This window comes from Lathyrus oleraceus, chromosome 4 (genome assembly GCF_024323335.1).
Source record: "Lathyrus oleraceus cultivar Zhongwan6 chromosome 4, CAAS_Psat_ZW6_1.0, whole genome shotgun sequence".
Classification (NCBI taxonomy): domain Eukaryota; kingdom Viridiplantae; phylum Streptophyta; class Magnoliopsida; order Fabales; family Fabaceae; genus Lathyrus; species Lathyrus oleraceus.
The window spans coordinates 480593347-480609397 of record NC_066582.1 but is presented as its reverse complement, the minus strand read 5'-3'; the positions used below and the strand labels follow the sequence as shown (position 1 = coordinate 480609397).

Here is a 16051-nt window from a genome sequence, read left to right as displayed (position 1 = left end):
TTAATAAAGTTAACAATTTATTTTATCTTATAGATCACTATCAATATAATATCTATTTTATTTTAATTAATTATTGTCTTAATTTGAGAATCTTATTTTTAAATATTCATTTTTTTCTCCTTCTCATGCTTTTTTTTTTCTTTTTGTATGATTATTCAATATAATTAAATTTATATAATTATTGTTCATCTTATAAATAAGCAAATCATTTCAAACCTTCACCTTTAACTGTCAAACTAGCGTAGTCACGAGGTCAACATCAACCTATCAGTTACATAAGAAAAGATTTTCAAAGTTGGAAGTTTTTCTGTAATTTTTGTTTTAAAGTAAGAGCTACATCATAAACAGTTCGACGAATATCACAAAGATTATATACACCCTTAAAGTAACATTGGAAAGCCTGAATTTCTTTGATATGTGTACGTGTACTCTCCTTGAAGCGAGTCTGCACAGTTGAAAAAGTATTTGTTAGAAGCTGCAAGATACAGACGCCACAAAATGAGCATGGTGATAATTCGACCACCATTATTTGAATTCTTGTGTGCAGAGATAATTATCTTGAAATTTAAAAGGAGTAAATGTGGTGGTGTCTATTATGAGGAAATCTAGTTGTGCATGGTATTCTTCATTTGTATAAAGGGTGGTTGATGTGAAGATTTAGTTTTTATGAAGAAAGAATGACTTGGGCAAAAATTGACAGAAACTGAATTGTCGGGATACCAAGTTAGGCGGATAGCTAACAAGGCCCAAACCTTTGTGTCCCATCATAATCCCAACAGAAAAATAGTGGGTTAGAGAAAAGTTGACCAGATGTTAAGAGCTTGAGCATGATGTTTAGGAGAAAGAGAGGGGGATTCTCTCTTAAACTAGTCAGGACCATGACTTTAACTGACAAAGGGAGCCATGGATGGTTCAAAAACAAGACGTTTTGCAAACATCATGACATACTTCTTAAATGCATATGCGGTCAATAAACCAACATCTTCTGGTGTTAACAAGGCAAGCCTGGTGGCTTCAACTCGTCTTCCTTCAACCTGTTGCACAAAGGAAGAAGGGATTTTGAACTTTAGAAAAGATTCAAACGTGACATTAAGCCATAGTTAGAGAAGCCACATAGGTTTTGCGATTAGGAATTTGTATTATAGATCGTTAATGGACTTAAAATCAAAAGCAACAAGCCCAAGAGCGTTGTAGAGAGAGTCCAAGATTAGCTTGTTGAGATTAATTTTTCGCCATTCATGAATTTGGGTGGCCAAAGTTATAAATTTCTTGGCTACCTGCAAATAGCTAGAGCCAAAGACACAACGACATAGCCAAAAGGTTAAGAAAGCAATGTGCTCTTGGTCATAAACCTCTTTAGAGTCAGTTTCATGGAAATCTTTGATAAAACTCTTAGAACTTGCACGATCGAAGTTAAAGTCTAGTTTGGTGCTAGTTAGCAAAGTAAGGTCGAAGGTTTCACCAATAGGTTGAAGTCTCGTTATGGCAGCTATGTCGAACAAGATAGGGGTTACCATTCTACAACGCAAGTGGAGAGTATTAGTACAACTTTCCCAGAAAAGAAGAGTTGCGATGAACATGTTGGGATTACACTTAAGGCAAATTCTTGACAACTGAATCAAGTCATAAATTTATTAATCCTTCAAAAAGTGTCCTTTCTTTTTTTCTACCGTATCTAACCATTCAATATAGGCCTTATTGTTGGGGAAGGGAAAGCACGAAAAACACATTTAGGTGCAATCATAAACCATAACTCGTAAGCTTTATTTTTAAAGATTTTGGGTTCATGACTACGGTAACAAGGAATTTTTTTCCAGACGTTCAGATTTTTCAGAAGAAGCAGGGGAAAGGACATAAGAATGCATGAATAATAGCATAAATGGAGAAAGGGACGATTACCTGAGAAGCCCAAATCATCACTTTCTCCTCCTATATTTATGGCTCAGAAATGTAGATGTGTTTACCAACAACGATGAGAGCATTAATTTCAGAAGCAATTGGGATTGCAAGTGTTGGTGTGGAAGAAGAAACCATTTTTGTCTTATGAATATTAATAAGAATGAAGATGGAAATGGTATGTGAGTATGAGAAGTTAGGGATTTGAAAAAGAAGAAGAAAAGTGAAAAATGAAAAAACGTAGGGATTTTTATAATGGAGAAGCATTTCAGTTTCCCCCCAATGAAGTGGCACTTAAAAAGAGACACTTGGCATTTGAATTTCTTGAATAAGTTTTAGTTAAATATTTCTTTAACGTGGTTTAATCGTGTGGACAAATTGTCATGGGAAATCATAATTTTAGCTAATTATTTCTTTAATGTGGTTTAATTACGTGGACACGACTGTCCTGAGAAATCGGAATAATGATGAAGGTCTGCACGCACGTTCGTAAAATGAGGTGTAAATGCTTTGGTAAATAGTGTCAGACAGTTACAAAAATATCACATTTCTTCCATTTGATACATATGATCGAAAGTGAAATTTTTGGGAGGCATTTGTTAGGCTGAAATTTCTAGTTGTCGAAAAGTCAACAGAGAATGGTAGTGACTATGTTGAAAATACTAAGTGTCAAAGCTTAAACCAAAAGCTTCGACACGTTGACTGTGTCGATCTAGTGGTTCGACTAAGCTGTAAGTGGAGTCAAGGTCAAGAAAGGTTTGGAAGAGTCTCAGGAATAAATTCATAAGATTATGATTACTCTCTTTTCCATATATGTTTAGAAACTTGATAGTGTCACATAAAAACTCTTCGACACGACGTCGAAGTTGACAATTATTAAGTGATAAAGACTTATGGTATTTTCAAATCCAAAGACTATGTGATATGGAGAAGTTTCAGCATTTTTGGATTGATCGAAGACTCTTGAAAATGACAATCAAGGTGTTCAAAAAACGGTTATCAACACAGTTATCATCACGATTATTTGGTTTTTTAGCAGTATTTTCTCTGAAGACACGTGGAAGCAAGTTAGAGCAAAGTAGTCCAAGTAGTAGGACACACGTCGAACATGTAACCACCGATTGTTGTCGACGATTATTTTAGGACTAGTATATAAAACAGTCTTAGACCTTGAATTGGGGGTCGCAAAATTCTCATTCATTTCTATAAAACTAAAATACTCAAGTTATCAAGCGAAATAGTTTGTGAGAAATATGGGTCTGCTTCCACTCTTTAGATTCTCTGAAAATCCTTTGTATTTCAAACATTTACGAGTAATGTCATTTACTTCATTTATTTTGTTTATTGTTTTTTATCTTTATCCAAAGTTTATTGTTTACATTCATTTGGTGTATTATTCAAGCATTTTTAAATCCAAATCACACACTTTTTGTGATTGTTTATTAAAAGCACCGGTAAACAACACAGAGAAATGTTGGACCACTCTACCACGTGTCAATTTGTCTTGGTTCGTCAACAATCTTTTCTAAAATCAAACAAGAAAATGCATACCATAATCACCGAAACAAAACTAATATATTAGCATACCAAAATTCAAAATAATCCATGAAACAGATAAATTCAAATTTTACTATCCAAACTAAGGGTCAGGGTTTCAAAATCCATAATGCATAGAACCATATATCATAAACAAAAATATAGCATTACCGATGCTATGCCTCAAATGTTGAAAATTCTTAGATTTGGACAAACTAATATAACAACTTTATTGTATATAACTTAATGAAACATAACTATTTCTTAGATTTGACTTCACTTGCATTAAAGAGAACTTGTTGTGTATTTGATGTTTAGTTTTAAAGACAACCAAGGTCTGAGTATGAATGCAGCAAAAGTTGAGAGTTGAGTTGTTATCACCAAAAGTTTAGCTTTTTTTCTACTTTCTTTGTTAAAAAAATTTAAAACCTCTAGATACAAACTTAAATCCAAAATCTGTACTCATAAATCAATAATGTTACATGAATTAAAATATTTTACAAGATAGAATACAACACTTTACATAAAACATCATTGTTTACATTATTGTCATATGAACATGCAAGCAATCAAACACACAACTATACACAAGTAGTGTGACAAGGAATTGAGATTCCCTTTCACAATTTATTTAAAACCACACCCACAATCATTCACAATATATAGCAACACTTTCTTAGATCGAGATACTGTTGGGAATTCCTCTAAAAGTAAGTCCTTCCTCACTTGAAGGATAGAGAAGAGTATAAGGCATGCTAACCGGCCCAACTCGGTTTCTCAATGATTCATTAGTGTTCCTCAGAATGAGTTGTCCCTCAATTTCAGCTAGTGTTTTTCCAAACTTCTTGAAAGCTGCTAAGGCGTTTGTATCAGAAGTCCAATACTCAGCACTGTCTCTTTGTCCAAGGTAGTACTCATCAGAAGCATGCCTCGACAAGATTTCTATGACTGATAGATCGATAAGAGTTTGAAACTTTGGTGTAATTGTTTTCAAATAAGCCTTTTGAGGGTTAGTCGATAGCTCATCGTACTCAGGAGTACCTGTAATACGGAAAATATTTGATTTCAATGCGAACAAATTTTATAGAGACTAAAACAAAACACTAAGTACCTTTCTCTGGCATTAATCGCCTACTGAGAGTTGGACGGTTTAATATGAAACCTCCATACGGATATTGTCCAAAATTAACAGCTGCGTGAAGAGCTGAAGCAGTCCATATGATAATATTACAAACATGAATCAAATCTCCGCGAGTTTGCAATTTAGGCCACCACGCCTCGCCTTTCTTGTCACCATGGCCTACTTCAACAACTTCTTTCCACCAAGCTTGGAGTTCAGTGTCTTGCTGAATTTTCTCATCTGATATGAAGTATATCGAAACATAGTCTTGCACCCACGTCTTAATAGCATCCCAAATATCGAGCCCATCAACAGCATACGGGTAGTCCTCTATCACTAGACGAAGACCGTGAGGCGAAGTTGAATCCTCAACCGCTATTCCTCTAAATAAACAAGAGTATGAGAATTACAATGGTTAAATATATTGTTAGTCCTGATAAAATCACGATCTTCGACTTTAATTACCTTTTGATGAGATCGGCAGGTAGGGCTTGGTCTGTAAAAACCCAATCCTTATAAACTTTTGATGATATCTCCATAGCATACCCTCCCCACAAGAATGTTTTTTCAATAATACCATCTGCATTGACTAAGGATTGTCTAGCAAGTGCATTTATATTCATCGTATCGCGATAATGCGGATGTAATAGCTTATAAATAGGATGAAGCACACTAAGTTGCCTATTCGTCGCTATCACAAAAGGTTCGACAACTGCATGAGTATTCAACCTGTATAATGCATGAAAAGTTATTCGTAATCAATTCATATACACGAAAATACATTTCATCGACGAATATATATAAATATATACCAGTGGCTGACAAGTTGGTGAAAGCATGAGTCATTTACTATAACATAAGCCTTAGCAAGTAGCCAAATTGTAGCTTCAACACCTTCAATTGCAGGCAAGTAGACATTACTAACAACGCCGAATTGATCTCCTTGAGGATGTGGAAGGCTTAACTCAATGGCTAAAGGCCTTAAAGTTCCATCATTTTTCAAGAAAAGAATGGTTCTTGAAGCATAAGCTTTGGTTGAAGTTGAGTTTATTAGCCTTAGATATGGAATTATTGTGTCATGGTGTTCTAGCAAGAACAGTTTCTTGTTTTGTATAGCCTGATAAAAAAAATCGGTCAATTTTGGCTATAAAGAAACAAAAACAATAATTATCTTTACCTCATCAAGAGTACTGAAACCCTCCAAGTTAAGCTCTATCTGCTCTTTGGTTATTGTGCTGGTATGATCACCATAGATTGCACTGTCAAGCTTACTTTTTGGAGGAAAATCCTGGAGGGCGCGAATTAGGCCAGGATTTACGCCAGCAACAATCTCTCTTCCAAATTCTTCATCAGTCATCCACGCAGACTTACTCACTACTCAAAATAATGTCAAAATCGTCAATAAGTTTTTCGTTAAATGAAATAAAATTATTGAGTTTACTCGCAGTTTTGCTAAAGGTAGGATATACCTTGAATTACTTTAGGTGTTGGGAACTTGAGGAATTGTTCACCATCGGTTCGAAAGATTTCTGATAACACGGGTAAAGGACTAATTTGGCTAATTATATCGGTAGGCAGCTTAATTCCTCCTTCATATAGATCAAACACATCATCAAAGCTATCAAATTCAGTTGGTGTGAAATTTATGTCAAATGCAGATTATAGCAATGGAATTACATCTTGCGAAACAGACTTAAGTCCATAAACAAGAAAGTCTGAGGATTTCAAGTGACCAAACGCTTCATCTCTTGGAATATACACACTATTCCCCCTACTCTCACTGTTAGGATCTGTTAAGATAATTGAATATAAAAAAGCATTGTTAAATATCGTCAAAAGATTATGTAACTTTCGTAATTAGTCGATAAACACAAAGGCAAGAACATAACCTGTTGCAGTAGGTTTTCTCCCCGTTCTTCCTCTACGAGGATAAGGATGATCACTAGATCGTCCCAAAATTGGACGAGCGTAACTTTGGCCCTTATCAGGCTCACCCAAATCATTGTAAACATCATAATCATAAATTCTATCCCATTCTTGACGCTCTCCCGTTCCATTTCCTCGTAAAGTCTTCAACTCCAATTGTCTATAGTAGACTAATGGAGACGGTGTTTCACTTGTTACAAAAGTCTGCGATATATGTTTTCAAATTAATCTTTATAAAATTTAAAGAAAATCACATTCCAATAGTTTGCTCTTACATTGTTGGCGAAGAAAATGCGATCGGTTTGGTATTTTTTGGCGTTGTAAACCCAGGAGTTGCAAACAAAGTGAATGGTTCCAAGATTGGGAATATCATCAAGAGTTAAGCTCACAAGAAAGAACTCAGTTGACATGTAGTTTTTGATTTTGAATGCTCCAGGAATTCCAAAGTTGCTATCATATTCAAACTCAATGCTGAATGCAGTTTGCTTGTCTCCCAAGGTTGGTAAATTGTTAATGGCTTCTTTTAAATAAGCTTCTTTTCCCACTTTTCCTTCTCCACTTACTGCAAAAATTTAAGGTAAAGAATTTATAAACTGGGTCGCATTCGAAAGAAAATAAATTTGTAAAAGAAGAAAACTTACAGAGAGGTTTAGTAGAACTAATTAACTGAAGACAAACGGATGCACCCAAGAAGGAAGTGAGAGTATCAAGGATGGATCCAAAACCATCCAAGGCTCCATCGATAAGCTTTGCAGGATCTGTTAAGCTGTTTATGTCCAAAACATTCTTTTGCATTAGCACTAATGTGCCTTTGATTTTATCACCTCCAAATAGGAAGGACATTTTTGGTTTTTGGTCAAGCAAAACACAGTTGTTAAAATGGATAGAAGCTTGTGAGAAAGTCAAGTAACCTTGGTGGGTATTTATAGAAGAAAAATTAGTGTTTTTTTTTTATAAAAAAAGAAAATACTAGTTTATAAGTGAGATATTGCCTAGTTGCTAAGTTTGTTAGGTGGTCAACTTGCTAATTCTTGGGGTTGGAAGTGGTAATAAAAATCAATTACATGAACTTTTAAAAATTGCTCTTTCATAAATTATTTACATTAAGAAAAAGTATTTAACATAATCCAATAATATTTATCTTTTATATTCTCTATCTTCAATAAAAGCATGATAATATCCTACGTCTTATAACCTTCACCGATAAAATCACATCTAATATTATATTCACTCATTCTCTTTTTTTATTAAAATTTAAAATGTCTCTTATATTTCTTTTTCCCATACTTTTTTACTTTTATTTTAATTTTTATTTATTTATTTATTATCACTAAAAATACTAATAATTTATTTTTAAATTTTAATAAAGTTAACAATTTATTTTATCTTATAGATCACTATCAATATAATATCTATTTTATTTTAATTAATTATTGTCTTAATTTGAGAATCTTATTTTTAAATATTCATTTTTTTCTCCTTCTCATGCTTTTTTTTTTCTTTTTGTATGATTATTCAATATAATTAAATTTATATAATTATTGTTCATCTTATAAATAAGCAAATCATTTCAAACCTTCACCTTTAACTGTCAAACTAGCGTAGTCACGAGGTCAACATCAACCTATCAGTTACATAAGAAAAGATTTTCAAAGTTGGAAGTTTTTCTGTAATTTTTGTTTTAAAGTAAGAGCTACATCATAAACAGTTCGACGAATATCACAAAGATTATATACACCCTTAAAGTAACATTGGAAAGCCTGAATTTCTTTGATATGTGTACGTGTACTCTCCTTGAAGCGAGTCTGCACAGTTGAAAAAGTATTTGTTAGAAGCTGCAAGATACAGACGCCACAAAATGAGCATGGTGATAATTCGACCACCATTATTTGAATTCTTGTGTGCAGAGATAATTATCTTGAAATTTAAAAGGAGTAAATGTGGTGGTGTCTATTATGAGGAAATCTAGTTGTGCATGGTATTCTTCATTTGTATAAAGGGTGGTTGATGTGAAGATTTAGTTTTTATGAAGAAAGAATGACTTGGGCAAAAATTGACAGAAACTGAATTGTCGGGATACCAAGTTAGGCGGATAGCTAACAAGGCCCAAACCTTTGTGTCCCATCATAATCCCAACAGAAAAATAGTGGGTTAGAGAAAAGTTGACCAGATGTTAAGAGCTTGAGCATGATGTTTAGGAGAAAGAGAGGGGGATTCTCTCTTAAACTAGTCAGGACCATGACTTTAACTGACAAAGGGAGCCATGGATGGTTCAAAAACAAGACGTTTTGCAAACATCATGACATACTTCTTAAATGCATATGCGGTCAATAAACCAACATCTTCTGGTGTTAACAAGGCAAGCCTGGTGGCTTCGACTCGTCTTCCTTCAACCTGTTGCACAAAGGAAGAAGGGATTTTGAACTTTAGAAAAGATTCAAACGTGACATTAAGCCATAGTTAGAGAAGCCACATAGGTTTTGCGATTAGGAATTTGTATTATAGATCGTTAATGGACTTAAAATCAAAAGCAACAAGCCCAAGAGCGTTGTAGAGAGAGTCCAAGATTAGCTTGTTGAGATTAATTTTTCGCCATTCATGAATTTGGGTGGCCAAAGTTATAAATTTCTTGGCTACCTGCAAATAGCTAGAGCCAAAGACACAACGACATAGCCAAAAGGTTAAGAAAGCAATGTGCTCTTGGTCATAAACCTCTTTAGAGTCAGTTTCATGGAAATCTTTGATAAAACTCTTAGAACTTGCACGATCGAAGTTAAAGTCTAGTTTGGTGCTAGTTAGCAAAGTAAGGTCGAAGGTTTCACCAATAGGTTGAAGTCTCGTTATGGCAGCTATGTCGAACAAGATAGGGGTTACCATTCTACAACGCAAGTGGAGAGTATTAGTACAACTTTCCCAGAAAAGAAGAGTTGCGATGAACATGTTGGGATTACACTTAAGGCAAATTCTTGACAACTGAATCAAGTCATAAATTTATTAATCCTTCAAAAAGTGTCCTTTCTTTTTTTCTACCGTATCTAACCATTCAATATAGGCCTTATTGTTGGGGAAGGGAAAGCACGAAAAACACATTTAGGTGCAATCATAAACCATAACTCGTAAGCTTTATTTTTAAAGATTTTGGGTTCATGACTACGGTAACAAGGAATTTTTTTCCAGACGTTCAGATTTTTCAGAAGAAGCAGGGAAAGGACATAAGAATGCATGAATAATAGCATAAATGGAGAAAGGGACGATTACCTGAGAAGCCCAAATCATCACTTTCTCCTCCTATATTTATGGCTCAGAAATGTAGATGTGTTTACCAACAACGATGAGAGCATTAATTTCAGAAGCAATTGGGATTGCAAGTGTTGGTGTGGAAGAAGAAACCATTTTTGTCTTATGAATATTAATAAGAATGAAGATGGAAATGGTATGTGAGTATGAGAAGTTAGGGATTTGAAAAAGAAGAAGAAAAGTGAAAAATGAAAAAACGTAGGGATTTTTATAATGGAGAAGCATTTCAGTTTCCCCCCAATGAAGTGGCACTTAAAAAGAGACACTTGGCATTTGAATTTCTTGAATAAGTTTTAGTTAAATATTTCTTTAACGTGGTTTAATCGTGTGGACAAATTGTCATGGGAAATCATAATTTTAGCTAATTATTTCTTTAATGTGGTTTAATTACGTGGACACGACTGTCCTGAGAAATCGGAATAATGATGAAGGTCTGCACGCACGTTCGTAAAATGAGGTGTAAATGCTTTGGTAAATAGTGTCAGACAGTTACAAAAATATCACATTTCTTCCATTTGATACATATGATCGAAAGTGAAATTTTTTGGGAGGCATTTGTTAGGCTGAAATTTCTAGTTGTCGAAAAGTCAACAGAGAATGGTAGTGACTATGTTGAAAATACTAAGTGTCAAAGCTTAAACCAAAAGCTTCGACACGTTGACTGTGTCGATCTAGTGGTTCGACTAAGCTGTAAGTGGAGTCAAGGTCAAGAAAGGTTTGGAAGAGTCTCAGGAATAAATTCATAAGATTATGATTACTCTCTTTTCCATATATGTTTAGAAACTTGATAGTGTCACATAAAAACTCTTCGACACGACGTCGAAGTTGACAATTATTAAGTGATAAAGACTTATGGTATTTTCAAATCCAAAGACTATGTGATATGGAGAAGTTTCAGCATTTTTGGATTGATCGAAGACTCTTGAAAATGACAATCAAGGTGTTCAAAAAACGGTTATCAACACAGTTATCATCACGATTATTTGGTTTTTTAGCAGTATTTTCTCTGAAGACACGTGGAAGCAAGTTAGAGCAAAGTAGTCCAAGTAGTAGGACACACGTCGAACATGTAACCACCGATTGTTGTCGACGATTATTTTAGGACTAGTATATAAAACAGTCTTAGACCTTGAATTGGGGGTCGCAAAATTCTCATTCATTTCTATAAAACTAAAATACTCAAGTTATCAAGCGAAATAGTTTGTGAGAAATATGGGTCTGCTTCCACTCTTTAGATTCTCTGAAAATCCTTTGTATTTCAAACATTTACGAGTAATGTCATTTACTTCATTTATTTTGTTTATTGTTTTTTATCTTTATCCAAAGTTTATTGTTTACATTCATTTGGTGTATTATTCAAGCATTTTTAAATCCAAATCACACACTTTTTGTGATTGTTTATTAAAAGCACCGGTAAACAACACAGAGAAATGTTGGACCACTCTACCACGTGTCAATTTGTCTTGGTTCGTCAACAATCTTTTCTAAAATCAAACAAGAAAATGCATACCATAATCACCGAAACAAAACTAATATATTAGCATACCAAAATTCAAAATAATCCATGAAACAGATAAATTCAAATTTTACTATCCAAACTAAGGGTCAGGGTTTCAAAATCCATAATGCATAGAACCATATATCATAAACAAAAATATAGCATTACCGATGCTATGCCTCAAATGTTGAAAATTCTTAGATTTGGACAAACTAATATAACAACTTTATTGTATATAACTTAATGAAGCATAACTATTTCTTAGATTTGACTTCACTTGCATTAAAGAGAACTTGTTGTGTATTTGATGTTTAGTTTTAAAGACAACCAAGGTCTGAGTATGAATGCAGCAAAAGTTGAGAGTTGAGTTGTTATCACCAAAAGTTTAGCTTTTTTTCTACTTTCTTTGTTAAAAAAATTTAAAACCTCTAGATACAAACTTAAATCCAAAATCTGTACTCATAAATCAATAATGTTACATGAATTAAAATATTTTACAAGATAGAATACAACACTTTACATAAAACATCATTGTTTACATTATTGTCATATGAACATGCAAGCAATCAAACACACAACTATACACAAGTAGTGTGACAAGGAATTGAGATTCCCTCTCACAATTTATTTAAAACCACACCCACAATCATTCACAATCTACAGCAACACTTTCTTAGATCGAGATACTGTTGGGAATTCCTCTAAAAGTAAGTCCTTCCTCACTTGAAGGATAGAGAAGAGTATAAGGCATGCTAACCGGCCCAACTCGGTTTCTCAATGATTCATTAGTGTTCCTCAGAATGAGTTGTCCCTCAATTTCAGCTAGTGTTTTTCCAAACTTCTTGAAAGCTGCTAAGGCATTTGTATCAGAAGTCCAATACTCAGCACTGTCTCTTTGTCCAAGGTAGTACTCATCCGAAGCATGCCTCGACAAGATCTCTATGACTGATAGATCGATAAGAGTTTGAAACTTTGGTGTAATTGTTTTCAAGTAAGCTTTTTGAGGGTTAGTCGCTAGCTCATCGTACTCAGGAGTACCTGTGATACGAAAAATATTTGATTTCAATGCGAACAAATTTTATAGACACTAAAACAAAACACTAAGTACCTTTCTCTGGCATTAATCGCCTACTGAGAGTTGGACGGTTTAATATGAAACCTCCATACGGATATTGTCCAAAATTAACAGCTGCGTGAAGAGCTGAAGCAGTCCATATGATAATATTACAAACATGAATCAAATCTCCGCGAGTTTGCAATTTAGGCCACCACGCCTCGCCTTTCTTGTCACCATGGCCTACTTCAACAACTTCTTTCCACCAAGCTTGGAGTTCAGTGTCTTGCTGAATTTTCTCATCTGATATGAAGTATATCGAAACATAGTCTTGCACCCACGTCTTAATAGCATCCCAAATATCGAGCCCATCAACAGCATACGGGTAATCCTCTATCACTAGACGAAGACCGTGAGGCGAAGTTGAATCCTCAACCGCTATTCCTCTAAATAAACAAGAGTATGAGAATTACAATGGTTAAATATATTGTTAGTCCTGATAAAATCACGATCTTCAACTTTAATTACCTTTTGATGAGATCGGCGGGTAGGGCTTGGTCTGTAAAAACCCAATCCTTATAAACTTTTGATGATATCTCCATAGCATACCCTCCCCACAAGAATGTTTTTTCAATAATACCATCTGCGTTGACTAAGGATTGTCTAGCAAGTGCATTTATATTCATCGTATCGCGATAATGCGGATGTAATAGCTTATAAATAGGATGAAGCACACTAAGTTGCCTATTCGTCGCTATCACAAAAGGTTCGACAACTGCATGAGTATTCAACCTGTATAATGCATGAAAAGTTATTCGTAATCAATTCATATACACGAAAATACATTTCATCGACGAATATATATAAATATATACCAGTGGCTGACAAGTTGGTGAAAGCATGAGTCATTTACTATAACATAAGCCTTAGCAAGTAGCCAAATTGTAGCTTCAACACCTTCAATTGCAGGCAAGTAGACATTACTAACAACGCCGAATTGATCTCCTTGAGGATGTGGAAGGCTTAACTCAATGGCTAGAGGCTTTAAAGTTCCATCGTTTTTCAAGAAAAGAATGGTTCTTGAAGCATAAGCTTTGGTTGAAGTTGAGTTTATTAGCCTTAGATATGGAATTATTGTGTCATGGTGTTCTAGCAAGAACAGTTTCTTGTTTTGTATGGCCTGATAAAAAAAATTGGTCAATTTTGGCTATAAAGAAACAAAAACAATGGATCACATAATAGTCATCTTTACCTCATCAAGAGTAATGAAACCCTCCAAGTTAGGCTCTATCTGCTCTTTGGTTATTGTGCTGGTATGATCACCATAGATTGCGCTGTCAAGCTTACTTTTTGGAGGAAAATCTTGGAGGGCACGAATTAGGCCAGGATTTACGCCAGCAACAATCTCTCTTCCGAATTCTTCATCAGTCATCCACGCAGACTTACTCACTTCTCAAAATAATATTGAATAGTCAATAAATTTTTCATTAAACAAAATAAAGTTATTAGTTTTACTCGCAGTTTTGCAAAAAGTGGGATATACCTTGAATTACTTTAGGTGGTGGAAACTTGAGGAATTCTTCACCATCGGTTCGAAAGATTTCTGATAACACTGGTAAAGGACTAATTTGGCTAATTATATCAGTAGGCAGCTTAATTCCTCCTTCATATAGATCAAACACATCATCAAAGCTATCAAATTCAGTTGGTGTGAAATTTATGTCAAATGCAGATTGTAGCAATGGAATTACATCTTGCGAAACAGACTTAAGTCCATAAACAAGAAAGTCCGAGGATTTCAAGTGACCAAACGCTTCATCTCTTGGAATATACACACTATTCCCTCTACTCTCACTGTTAGGATCTGTTAAGATAATTGATATAAAAAAGTATCGTTAAATATCGTCAAAAGATTATGTAACTTTTGTAATTAGTCGATAAGACACGAAGACAAGAACATAACCTGTTGCGGTAGGTTTTCTCCCCGTTCTTCCTCTACGAGGATAAGGATGATCACTAGATCGTCCCAAAATTGGACGAGCGTAACTTTGGCCCTTATCAGGCTCACCCAAATCATTGTAAACATCATAATCATAAATTCTATCCCATTCTTGACGCTCTCCCGTTCCATTTCCTCGTAAAGTCTTCAACTCCAATTGTCTATAGTAGACTAATGGAGACGGTGTTTCACTTGTTACAAAAGTCTGCGATATATGTTTTCAAATTAATCTTTATAAAATTTAAAGAAAATCACATTCCAATAGTTTGCTCTTACATTGTTGGCGAAGAAAATGCGATCGGTTTGGTATTTTTTGGCGTTGTAAACCCAGGAGTTGCAAACAAAGTGAATGGTTCCAAGATTGGGAATATCATCAAGAGTTAAGCTCACAAGATAGAACTCAGTTGACATGTAGTTTTTGATTTTGAATGCTCCAGGAATTCCAAAGTTGCTATCATATTCAAACTCAATGCTGAATGCAGTTTGCTTGTCTCCCAAGGTTGGTAAATTGTTAATGGCTTCTTTTAAATAAGCTTCTTTTCCCACTTTTCCTTCACCACTTACTGCAAAAATTTAAGGTAAAAAATTTATAAACGTGCAATAAACTGCGTCGCATTCGAAAGAAAATAAATTTGTAAAAGAAGAAAACTTACAGAGAGGTTTAGTAGAACTAATTAACTGAAGACAAACGGATGCACCCAAGAAGGAAGTGAGAGTATCAAGGATGGATCCAAAACCATCCAAGGCTCCATCGATAAGCTTTGCAGGATCTGTTAAGCTGTTTATGTCCAAGACATTCTTTTGCATTAGCACTAATGTGCCTTTGATTTTATCACCTCCAAATAGGAAGGACATTTTTGGTTTTTGGTCAAGCAAAACACAGTTGTTAAAATGGATAGAAGCTTGTGAGAAAGTCAAGTAACCTTGGTGGGTATTTATAGAAGAAAAATTAGTGTGTGTTTTTTTTATAAAAAAAGAAAATACTAGTTTAGAAATGAGATATTGCCTAGTTGCTAAGTTTGTTAGGTGGTCAACTTGCTAATTCTTGGGGTTGGAAGTGGTAATAAAAATCAATTACATGAACTTTTAAAAATTGCTCTTTCATAAATTATTTACATTAAGAAAAAGTATTTAACATAATCCAATAATATTTATCTTTTATATTCTCTATCTTCAATAAAAGCATGATAATATCCTACGTCTTATAACCTTCACCGATAAAATCACATCTAATATTATATTCACTCATTCTCTTTTTTTATTAAAATTTAAAATGTCTCTTATATTTCTTTTTCCCATACTTTTTTACTTTTATTTATTTATTATCACTAAAAATACTAATAATTTATTTTTAAATTTTAATAAAGTTAACAATTTATTTTATCTTATAGATTACTATCAATATAATATCTATTTTATTTTAATTAATTATTGTCTTAATTTGAGAATCTTATTTTTAAATATTCATTTTTTTCTCCTTCTCATGCTTTTTTTTTCTTTTTGTATGATTATTCAATATAATTAAATTTATATAATTATTGTTCTTCTTATAAATAAGCAAATCGTTTCAAATTTTACATGTGTATCTAAATATATTTCATATTATATCAAAAAATTTATTTTATTTCAGGGTCTTTATCAATCCAATGTCTATTTTATTTTAATTAATAATTTGTCTTAATTTAAAAAATAAAATTCTTATCTCAAAATATCAAAATATTCATT

At 33.8% G+C, this 16051-nt stretch overlaps 3 protein-coding genes and 1 long non-coding RNA gene across 4 annotated transcripts; all 4 read right to left on the bottom strand.

The window, feature by feature from the left end:
- Window positions 1-3875: 3875 nt before the first annotated feature.
- LOC127076343 (seed linoleate 9S-lipoxygenase-3-like) lies at window positions 3876-7419 on the bottom strand. Its single transcript, XM_051017967.1, has 9 exons — window positions 7120-7419; window positions 6754-7040; window positions 6442-6682; window positions 6022-6342; window positions 5730-5926; window positions 5365-5669; window positions 5018-5281; window positions 4544-4935; window positions 3876-4473 (listed from the first exon to the last, which is right to left on the bottom strand). The coding sequence occupies exons 1-4, from the start codon at window positions 7319-7321 to the stop codon at window positions 6212-6214; spliced, it is 861 nt and encodes a 286-aa protein (XP_050873924.1). The 5' UTR covers window positions 7322-7419; the 3' UTR covers window positions 3876-4473; window positions 4544-4935; window positions 5018-5281; window positions 5365-5669; window positions 5730-5926; window positions 6022-6211.
- On the bottom strand, window positions 4109-5909 carry LOC127138079 (seed linoleate 9S-lipoxygenase-3). The gene is made up of 5 exons (XM_051064484.1): window positions 5730-5909; window positions 5365-5669; window positions 5018-5281; window positions 4544-4935; window positions 4109-4473 (listed from the first exon to the last, which is right to left on the bottom strand). The coding sequence occupies exons 1-5, from the start codon at window positions 5907-5909 to the stop codon at window positions 4109-4111; spliced, it is 1506 nt and encodes a 501-aa protein (XP_050920441.1).
- A 678-nt stretch (window positions 7420-8097) lies between the features above and the next one.
- LOC127076347 (uncharacterized) lies at window positions 8098-10004 on the bottom strand. The gene is made up of 2 exons (XR_007786801.1): window positions 9737-10004; window positions 8098-8283 (listed from the first exon to the last, which is right to left on the bottom strand). It is a non-coding gene; the product is annotated as an uncharacterized LOC127076347 (long non-coding RNA).
- Window positions 10005-11713: 1709 nt separating this feature from the next.
- On the bottom strand, window positions 11714-15272 carry LOC127076341 (seed linoleate 9S-lipoxygenase-3). The gene is made up of 9 exons (XM_051017964.1): window positions 14980-15272; window positions 14603-14889; window positions 14291-14531; window positions 13871-14191; window positions 13580-13776; window positions 13203-13507; window positions 12856-13119; window positions 12382-12773; window positions 11714-12311 (listed from the first exon to the last, which is right to left on the bottom strand). Exons 1-9 carry the CDS (start codon window positions 15179-15181, stop codon window positions 11947-11949), a joined length of 2574 nt encoding a protein of 857 aa, XP_050873921.1. The 5' UTR covers window positions 15182-15272; the 3' UTR covers window positions 11714-11946.
- Between the last annotated feature and the right edge of the window lie 779 nt (window positions 15273-16051).

Excerpts from the sequence above, each read along its gene's own strand:
- LOC127138079 (XM_051064484.1), bottom strand. The coding sequence starts at position 5,909 with ATGACTGATGAAGAATTTGGAAGAGAGATTGTTGCTGGCGTAAATCCT. Across the intron at positions 5,670-5,729 it reads GTTTCAGTACTCTTGATGAG|GCTATACAAAACAAGAAACT; the intron begins GTAAAGATAATT and ends TTTTTTTATCAG. Across the intron at positions 4,936-5,017 it reads CCTGCCGATCTCATCAAAAG|AGGAATAGCGGTTGAGGATT; the intron begins GTAATTAAAGTC and ends TTGTTTATTTAG.
- LOC127076343 (XM_051017967.1), bottom strand. The coding sequence starts at position 7,321 with ATGTCCTTCCTATTTGGAGGTGATAAAATCAAAGGCACATTAGTGCTA. Across the intron at positions 6,683-6,753 it reads GCATTTTCTTCGCCAACAAT|ACTTTTGTAACAAGTGAAAC; the intron begins GTAAGAGCAAAC and ends CATATATCGCAG. Across the intron at positions 6,343-6,441 it reads GAGAAAACCTACTGCAACAG|ATCCTAACAGTGAGAGTAGG; the intron begins GTTATGTTCTTG and ends TTATCTTAACAG.
- LOC127076341 (XM_051017964.1), bottom strand. The coding sequence starts at position 15,181 with ATGTCCTTCCTATTTGGAGGTGATAAAATCAAAGGCACATTAGTGCTA. Across the intron at positions 14,192-14,290 it reads GAGAAAACCTACCGCAACAG|ATCCTAACAGTGAGAGTAGA; the intron begins GTTATGTTCTTG and ends TTATCTTAACAG. Across the intron at positions 13,508-13,579 it reads GTTTCATTACTCTTGATGAG|GCCATACAAAACAAGAAACT; the intron begins GTAAAGATGACT and ends TTTTTTTATCAG.